Raw genomic sequence first — 10081 nt, forward strand, 5'->3', positions numbered from 1 at the left:
AAACCAGTATGTGAATTCACCACCTGATACACTGCTATAAATACTTCTTTTGGGCTTCATATTCTTTGATTACTTCTCATATGACAATGATTTATATTAATATCATTTTGTATAAGGCACAAACATAAATCAGTCTTTCCTCAAGTCTGGGTGATCAGTACTTATTTTTAATTCCTGATAATTCAGAAAAGTTACTTTCAGCCTCACAGCTCCTTATTGGTAAAGCCATATAAATTTTTAGGATCACTATCAAACTTATAAACACCTTTATTAATTTTCTCTCATATATGAGCCATAAGAATTCAGGGCATTTCAAGCTTTCTTGTGCATTGACGGACTTCAAATATTCTTTATGTTGATGACACTCATTAACCAGTTTGTTGTCAATACTTTTTGTTGTTGTTGATACATAAATGCGTGTGCCAAATGAGCAAGAAACTTAAACACAGAACTTCTATAAAAAACATAGTGCATTTGTAAATGTATACTATCTCACACTGCATTATATATAATTATATATATAATTTTATAATATATAAATAATATATAAGTACATATATAAGTATATATAAGTGTAAAATATATAATATTCATATAATATAATTATATGTTATATGCTACATTGCATTATTGAGCATATTCCTAACAGAAGGAACTTGCCTATTAACTACACTTAGGTAAGAACTGAACTCCTTACTCAGAATTTTACACATTTAACAAACAGAAGAATTTTCCAGACTCGCATCTGGCTCCCCACATTTCAAACTAATTCCTACTGGTAGATGTCATAGTATACATTCATACTGCAATACCACCTCTGGCCCTGTAAGGGCCCCAGGTGAGCTGGCACAGTGGACGGTGTTCCTGCGAAGTGATTCCCATATTCGGAGAGCTACGAATAACTTAACTAGACACTGAGATGACCATGAATCATAGAAATATGTACCATTAAGCCCAAGCTAAATATGTCCCAAATTCAAGTTCCCCCAAGCTATATCTCAAAAATACTCTCAACTCCGAGGTCACTGAACCCAAGGAGATATGTTACAGAGGGGAAGTCAGAGTAGAAAAGAAAAATGCTAACCAACTGCTGTTAATCTTACTTTTCCAAATTTTACAAGTTATTATCCCAAGAACACACTGCTGCACAAACTGCTAGGGCTCCTCCAGGACCTTGGAAAGGACTGTGTGGGTCCTAGGAATCTATTCATAAATGGTAAAACATGGATTGTACAAGTGTGGGGCCCTGGGGCTTGAGCTTCACTAGCTTCACAATAAATCTGTCTCTGTGGTCCCTGTAATTATTCATCATTTATCTCAGTCTGTACATACCTGGTCTTTCCAAATAAATTTCAATTCCTTGGAAACAGGAAGTACTGTCTCAAGTACTAGCATATATAGTAAATACTCAAAAATGTGTGTGGTAGGGGCGCCTGGGTGGCTCAGGTGGTTAAGCATCTGCCTTTGGCTCAGGTCGTGATCCCAGGGTCCTGGGATGGAGCCCTGCATCGGGCTCCCTGCTCAGCGGGGAGTCTGCCTGCCCACCCCTACCCTGCCTGTGCTCTCTCTCTCTCTCAAGTAAATAAATAAAAAATCTTTTTTAAAAAAATGTGTGTGGTAGTCCTCACTATACATAGTGATTTTGACAGAGAGACAGAGAGTAAGCAGAGATATAATATAAATGTATAAATGTATTATATACACACATATATATGTACATACACACATATATATGTACACGCATATATACATGTGGGTGTGGAGATATTCATGTACGTGCATAAATATATCATTTAGAATGTATTATATATATGTATTTTACATATTATATATGTCATTTATCTATATAGTATATCTATATATCAATTCTCTATATAATACCAAAGAAACAGTGACTCGTTCCATGTTAATAATTCAAACATGGCATCTAGATCGTGTCCCCTCAAAGAGGTCCATCTCAGAAGAAAGTCACCATTATAGCCTGGCAAACAATGAACAGGGCTTCCTCTAGGAGGCCAGTGGGTGAGCCAGGCAAGAGCCACTCTGGCCATTAGGAGACTATCAATGCTGGACAGAGAGTCTGGAGTTAGTGACCCAAGAAGAGTCACTTTGACTCCTGCCAGAGTGGAGAGAGTGCTACTGGGAAGACTTCATCCTTAAAGAGAATATCCATTAATGTAGTCCCTGCTTGCACCTGGCCTTTAAAAAAATAATAATAGGTGAAAACTACTGCAACATTGCAGTGTTTAGTGCAAGGGAAAAATACAATTTTCTTTAAACCGATTTAGCATATTAAAATGGAAAGGCTTGCTTTTTTCCAAACAAACGTCCAATAAATTTCTGACATTTGCAGTTTCTGATTTTCAGGTTCTAAATAAACAACATGTGCTATTCAACACTTGAGCAAGGTCTACATGGAGCAAATCTATTACTTCATCATGAAACAAAATATATTATCTTAAATCCAGCAAGTTCGGTAGCATACAGGCCATGTCAACACTGCCAAAATCTGAGGGCAGGGGTCAGGATAGTTGGGGGAGAGAAATATAAAGAAATGTGGGGCGTGGGGGGCGCCTGGGTGGCTCAGTCGTTAAGCGTCTGCCTTCGGCTCAGGTCATGATCCCGGGATCCTGGCATCGAGCCCCGCATCGGGCTCCCTGCTCCGCGGGAAGCCTGCTTCTCCCTCTCCCACTCCCCCTGCTCGCATTCCCTCTCTTGCTGTGTCTCTCTCTGCCAAATAAATAAATAAAATCTAAAAAAAAAAAAAACTCATTAAAAAAAAAAAAAGAAATGTGGTGTCTGGTTCTTGTCCTAAAAGCAAAACCTAGAAAAAAAAGGAGGATATTTAAGGGGTTTGATAGCATTGTCCTGTCTCTGAGATCTCAGTCTAAAACATAAGGCCTTTGGCTTCCAGACAGTCCTAGGAAAGACCCTCGCATCAAATGTCACCAGCCTGCTCTGGCCGTGAGGCTTCTTCACTGTCATCACTGGGAAGAATCGGGTTTTCTGAAAACAGCCAGCAGTTTGCATCTCTAGTACTGTCACGACGGGAGAGGTTTCCAAAATATAGGCATTGTAAAGGAAGTTATTTTCCAAATATGGAGGCTTTTGTCAACCAGTCAGTTGCAGGCAGTTTTTCTGTCTGCGCATCTCAGTCACACATCAGAGAACATGGACACTACAACAAGAAAACAATCAGAAGCTTGTGAAATGTATGAGACTGAATGTTCACGAGCAACTGTCCATAAAGGGGGAGCTGACTGTTTACAGGTGAGAACTGGCTCAAATGGAAAACTGTTTCGGAGAATGCTGTGAGGTTTGAGATTTAGGGTTCCCCTACCCTGTGTGCGGTATGTAGGCGCACTCACGCACACCCAGGCACTTGAAACCTCACCTGGCTCCGTAGCTGGGACCTTCTTGGGAACTATGGGAGGGAGTAGCAGGGCACCTTGCCGCCAAGCCACAGGGTGCGGGCAAAGAGCAGGGCAGGCAGTGACAAGCCTTTCATTCATTCATTTACTCCTTCAGTCATTCCTTCTCCCCACAGGAAACGTCCTCATAGGAAATGTGCCCACAAGCTCAAAGCACAGTGCTTCTTTCTAGTCCTGGGTTTTTCCAAATAAATACAGGCCACAAGGAAAGGCCATGTTGGAGGCCACTGGCCTCGACGCCACTTTCCAGTCCACAGTGGCAAAGGCCTCTGCCAGCATCTGAAGTACCTCTGGCCACAGAGAACAGAAAGTGGCCAGAGCGTGTAACCCCAATGCGGGACTCCTGAAGGGTTTTCCATTTCCTATGCACAACCTTTCCTGGGAAGGGCCTCCTGATTTCACATAGTTGTAGGTGGACACAACCCACATTCTGTTAACCTCTACTGTAGACTTTCAGAGTAGGATTACAAACAGACTTACATGGTAAATACACAAAATGGCAAGAAATTGGGCGACTGCACTGTAAATGAGGACTTTACACTTAATCCTCCTCAGCCACTGCACGGGGTAGGTGCTATTACTGTCCTCGTTGTGCAGAGGCAGAAACTGAGGCACAGGGAGGCTGACAAGTGTCAGAAGTGTATATTCAAACCCAAACATGCTGTGTTCACTCTGCTGCCTCTCAAATGATCCTCACTTGGAGAGTTCAGAGCCACTTTCTAAAGAAGGAACACAGACCAATTGTGTCTAGAGGGGAAGTAGGGACGGTACTATCTAGTTCTTCACCCATTTGGCAATTTGGCGTAGGCCCAGCTCTACTGGTCTGAAATCCAAATTCCAGTTCACACTTGGCCAGCCATGGAAACTTAAGGCAAGTTATGCAACCTTTCTGCGTCTCAATTTGTTCACCTATAAAGCGGGGATAATAAGGGCCTACTACCTATTACATATACCCACCTATTCAGCATACTATGGTGCTACTTTAAGACGATAATGCAAATATTTACTAAACTACTGTTGAAGCCAAATTCTACACCATTAGTAGTAAAATAAGTACCTTATTTTTCTGTCCGGGGACTTTGACCTTTACTAATTAGATGGTTTACAAGTCTACCCTCTGAAATGAAGCAGCATGGATTTTTTCCCTTGGTTTTGGAAATGAGGAAACTATGAAACTCACAAGAAACCTGCTGACATTCAGGGTCAAGAACCACCAAGTCATAGCTACTGTAAGCCATTAGGTCAACAATATTTCATCTCCTAATGGGGCCTCTTCAGGAAAATCTGAGTCAACAATAGCAAAGCTGAGGCTCCTAACATCTGGGGAAAGCTCTAAATGACCTTTTAGTTGAGTACCATCACAAGAATAACTCAGTTGGGTCAGATTCTCTGTTCCAGCTTAAGAGGTGCAGTCTGCCTTGGGGCCTTTGCACTATCTGTTCCATCTGCCTGGATCCTGATGTTCCCCATATGTCCTCATGGTTAACTGCCTCACTTCTGTCAAGGTTTTGGATTACCTCTTAGCTTCTCAGTGAAGCCTACCCTGACCAACCAATTAAAAATTCTAACACTTCCTCCTCTCAATCTACCTTAGCCTGCTCTAATCTCTCTTTTCCATAACCACCTTCAACATCCCATTTAATTTATTTTTATGCTGAGTGTTTACTCTGTCTCCCACCACTAGAATATAAACCCCCCAAAGTTGGGATCTTTGTTTGTTCACCAACAAATACCAAGGGCCTAGAACTATGCCTGGTATAAAATAGATACTAAATATATATTATTACATAAATAAATTTAACATGCAGAGGTACTTTTACAAATGTACCAAATAATCAAATCTAGTAAGAATGATTAAACAAATCCCTTTCTGAGACCAAAACCCAAAAGATTTCTCAGCACTGAGATGCACGGACAGAGCAGGCATTTCATGAGTCTGTGACATTGACCTTCAGTGCTAAATTTAGTGCCCTTGGTGTTTCTGTGATTCCTAGTTACTAGTTTAGCTTCACCTATCTAGGATGTGCATGTCAAGAGTGTTTCTACAAACTCAAGCATCTACTCACAGTAAGAAGCAAACAAATCTTGATCAGCTTTTCCTGTCTCCAGGAAACGGAGCTGGGCTACGAATGGAGAGCAAAGCTGATTGAGAAACACTTCACAATTGCAGGGCTATGGGATTTCTAGGCAATTTAAGCTGAGGGGAGGGCTTCGGCTGGGATACCAGGGTTGTATAGGGAGACAGGCACTCCAGTACTAGACCAGCGATGAAAGGCAAGGACCAACACAGGAACACAGAACACAGGTGTTGCGCTCCTCCAGGAAGAAGAGAGCTAAGACAGAGGATGGGGAAAATCACACTTCCCTTGACCCTACAGCCCAAATCCTTGTTCCTATGGGTACCGGAAAATGGTTAAAAACAAGAGCTAAATGCACGTATATAACAGAATAGAGATAGCTATTCTCTACTTACTGCACTTAATTAATCTGAACTAAGTATTACAATTATAATGAAAACTGTGGGCCTTGCACACCAAAGGCCTTGAAAAATCTGTCAAACAAGAACCACGCCATAGTCCCACAAACCTTCTTGTCAACACTGCCTAAGGATTCTGACTAGTAGTTAAATAGTAATAACTCAGAAAGGTCCCCAAGATGCAACTACCACCTGAGCATATTTCTAATACTCTTATGATTACTAAATTAACAAGCTCTGTGAAAAAAATGAAAGATAATATTAAAATAAATCTTTTAGTAGTCCTTTCATGCATCTTTTTAATGTGGCCACTCAATAACAAGGACACGCAATCAGAAAGTCAATCACTAAAAATAACCGTCTGCCTCCAAAAATTTATAGACTGAACCACAAACAATAAATAAATAACCCTTAATTCACACAGAGAACTTTCACTAAACCCTTGGTCCTATATATCTGCACTCATGTCCCCTCATCAAGTATATTTATGTGTCACTGCCTACTAATCAGGATATTTTTACTCTTCTCCAGGTCAATTCTTATTTGTGCATACAGGCCTCTCTTTCAAAGTAAAGGGCCTCTGCTCAGCAAAGGCACCCAATAGTTTAAATTCATCTCTTCCCTCTGGGAATTTCAAGTGTTTGTTCATTTTAACATTTATCTTCCATAAAGCTGGATGGTTTTAAACTAATTCCAAAGTACAGTCATTGTTAGCCTTGCCACACAGTCTGCCTAAGTCATAACTATTGTTATAAACTTAATTCTTCAATATTTTCATTTAAAGACTAGCCCTTTGGGGATGACCATTACTTAAAAGGTGAGTTTCAGAAAATTTACAGAACTTTTAAAAATGTTTACCCAATACTAACAACAATTTCTGCAAACTTAGAAAACTCTTTTGATCCACCAACCATTTAAAATCATCTACTTGATTATAAACTAAATCCTCAAGAAGAATAACTGCCTTTAACACGTTTTAATAAATATAACTGATATTTTCTTTCAACCAGCTAGTCCAAGTAGGCAGGCAATGTGGGAAAATTATTACTCATCTTACATTAATTATAGTTTATAATAACTCTTAGTGAAAGTGAACGGGATAGGCAATGACAGCCCTCCCTAAGTAGGGAAATATTATTTATTTATATATTTATGTAATACATATTTATTTTATTTATTTGTTTCTATTATTTTCTGTGTATTATTGAAAGGAAAGGAATTTGAACTTACAAAATTTCTATTGGAACTTTGCATTACTGGAGTTTTAGTATTATTTTAAACTGCCCATCATGAAAATCTGATTTATTCTTCAAGTACCTTTGCTTATGGCTATTCAATCAGATATGAATCAGCAAATTTGTTACTCCGTTAAATTCCTGCTTTTAAGACTACCAAAACTTGCCTAGTTTTTCTCTCACACCTCTATCAGAGGAGATGGCAGAAACTATTATACCGATGTTTTTAAAAGTTTCAAAACCTGGACAATTACTCATCAGAATTATTTCTTGAAAGACATTCGGTAGACATTTTCTTTTTCTTTTTTTTTTTTTTAAAGATTTTATTTATTTATTTGAGAGAGAGAATGAGACAGAGAGAGAGAATATGAGAGGGGGAGGATCAGAGGGAGAAGCAGACTCCCTGCTCAGCAGGGAGTCCGATGCGAGACTCGATCCCGAGACTCCAGGATCATGACCTGAGCCGAAGGCAGTCGCTTAACCAACTGAGCCACCCAGGCGCCCCTCGGTAGACATTTTCAATGATTACTTCCCATTCCGGATGCCCCTGCCCCTCATATCCTACGCTAAACTAGCAATCAACGCTTATTAAGCACCCACTGTGTGCAAAGAGAAAGATTATACTAAGCAAAGAGCATAAGGCTCGGCCTCATTTTATTCGTGCATAAATACACAGCAGTCGTGATTTATTCTCACAACTTTGTAGAGACGTGAGTTGCATCCACATAAATGAATCCACAGCATTCATTTGGAAATGGCTTTCTGGGGTTAATTCACAGGTTCTCCATATTAGACAGCCCCGATGGGACATCACGCGGTCCCTTCACCTTCCAGCCCACGCAGGACAACTCGTGGGCACCAGCCACACCTTCTGCAGGTGGCTGGATCGCCAGAGCCAAATGAGCCCGACCCATCTCCCCTCGCAGGAACTCCGGACAGGAGTATGTAAAAGTGTGCAAGGACTTCTGCGAATTCAAGGACTTGTTGAAAGGCCCCGGGGTCCCGGGCAGGAAGGGAAAGCAGCCGGCGCCCCCTCCCCCGCGGCCACCGAGTCCCCCGCGCCCAGGGAGCTGCGCAGGCCGCCGCCGCGGATCCCGGGCGCAGCCGGCACACCTCGGGCCTAGCACCATTGGAAAGGCAAATCTCAGAGCCGGGGCACATTTAAATGCCCGGCCCCGGCCCCGGGGGATTGCTCTCCAGCACACACAGCCGCAGGGGCCTCCGGGGCCGCCCGGCCTGGGGCTTTGGGCGCGGCCCACGGGCGTCCCCGGGACCTCAGCCCGCAGCGCCCCGGCGTCCGCGCCAGGCCAGGGCAGGGGTGGGTGGCCAGGGCCCCCAGGCCAGCGTCCCCGGCCCAGCCGAGCGAGCCCCACGCCGCGGGCAAGAGAGGGCTAGAGGCGCGTCCTCCGCCCGCGGCCGCCGGCTCCCGCCCCCTCCCGACGCACCACACCTAGCAACCCGCGCTGACAGGACGCAGTGGCGGCGGCGGCGGGAGGAGGAAGCGGAATGGCTGCCGCGGTGGAGCCACCCCCGCCCCCCCCCCCGCTCCCACCTCCCAGCGGCTGCAGCCGCCGCCGAGCCCTGACAGCTCGAGCCCGGGCGGAAGCAGCGGGCGGCGTGCAGCGCCCGCCCCCCCCCCCCCGCCCCCCCCCCCCCCCGGCCGCCCCCGCCCCCGGGCCCTCACAGCTCGCGCCCGGGCGGAAGCAGCGGGCGGCGTGCAGCGCCCGCCCCCCCACCGCCGCCCCCCGGCGCCTCGGGCCGCCCCGACCACCGGGCCAACTAACTCCGCGCCCCTGCCCAGCGCCAGCCGCCCGGCCCAGCCGCGCCCTCCGCCCCGCGCCCCCTCCCCCGGCGCCCGGCCCCGCCGCCGCATCTCCCCGCCGCCTGGTCCCTCCTCCCGCCGCCCCCCACCGGGGCGCACCCCCCACTCCCACCACTTCGCCGCCGGCGCGCACGCCCCTCGGAACCCCCCAGCCCGGCCGCCCGCCAGCCCCGGCACCTCGGGGCGCCCGCCCCCTCCCCCACCCCGGCCCGCTCCCCGCCCCCCAGGCACCTCGCGCCTCCGCATCCCGTCACCCCCACGCCCCGGGCTTGCACACACCCTCCCGCCCCGCCGCCGCCTGCCTCCCTCCCGGCCACCCCTGGCCATTCTGGGGTTCTCGCCTGGGCAGGAGTTTCCGCGCGCCCGGCACCCCCGCCCACCCCCGGGCCATTTACCGATGTGGTTGTCCTCGATGTGCTCGATGAGGTCGGCCAGGGTGGGGAAGTGGAGTCCGCAGCCCCCGAATCGGCAGGTATTGGAGAAGAAGGAGGCGGCGGCGATGCCTGTCATGGTGCTACATCGAGAGCCCCCCTGGTGTCGGCTCTGCGAGCGCCGGGCCGGCGGGCGGAGGGAGGGAGGGAGGGAGGGAGGGAGGCAGGGTGGGGTGAGGAGAGGAGGGGCTGGGGGAGGGGGAGAGAGGCGGGGTGAGGGGAGCGGAGAGAACGGGACGGAGGGAGAGGGGGCTAGAGCGATGAAGGAGAGCGAGGAGAGACCGGGAGGCAGAGGGGAGGCGGTGGCGGCGGCGGCGGCGTCGGGAGCGGCGGGGGGAGGGTGGGGGTGGGGGGTGAGGCCGCCGCAGCTGGGAGGAGGGACCAGGGCGCGCGGCAACAGCTGTGCGGCCCCAACCTCGGCTCCTGGACCGAGGCCTCACCTGCGAGCTCCTGCCACCAACTTTATCTCTGTCGGCCTGCCCTTCACAGTTGGTAATACATGCAGTCTGTTTGGAGCTTCCCTGGTTAGGTATATTACCTTCTTGATATATACACATATGTTAATTACAAATGCATCCCGCGATGAGAACTCAGGGAGTTACCCAGGCCTCACTCGGGGGCATTTGCTTGCACTTGGCCACCTGTCTAGGTGTGACACTGACATTCACAGGGGACCCAGGAAAGGT

At 47.1% G+C, this 10081-nt stretch overlaps 1 protein-coding gene across 2 annotated transcripts in view; it reads right to left on the reverse strand.

The window, feature by feature from the left end:
- Positions 1-9542, reverse strand: part of JAZF1 (JAZF zinc finger 1) — a 325686-nt gene extending 316144 nt beyond the window's left edge. The window contains exon 1 of one of the 2 annotated variants that reach the window (XM_035020806.1): positions 9360-9542. In XM_035020806.1, coding sequence (XP_034876697.1) covers positions 9360-9474 — 115 coding nt within the window. In that variant the 5' untranslated portion in view covers positions 9475-9542. The remainder of the gene's footprint in view (positions 1-9359) is intronic. The other variant, XM_035020809.1, reaches the window with a different exon arrangement.
- Positions 9543-10081: the final 539 nt, after the last annotated feature.

This window comes from Mirounga leonina, unplaced genomic scaffold, assembly GCF_011800145.1.
Source record: "Mirounga leonina isolate KUSES-001 unplaced genomic scaffold, KU_Mleo_1.0 Mir_174, whole genome shotgun sequence".
In the NCBI taxonomy this organism is placed as follows: domain Eukaryota; kingdom Metazoa; phylum Chordata; class Mammalia; order Carnivora; family Phocidae; genus Mirounga; species Mirounga leonina.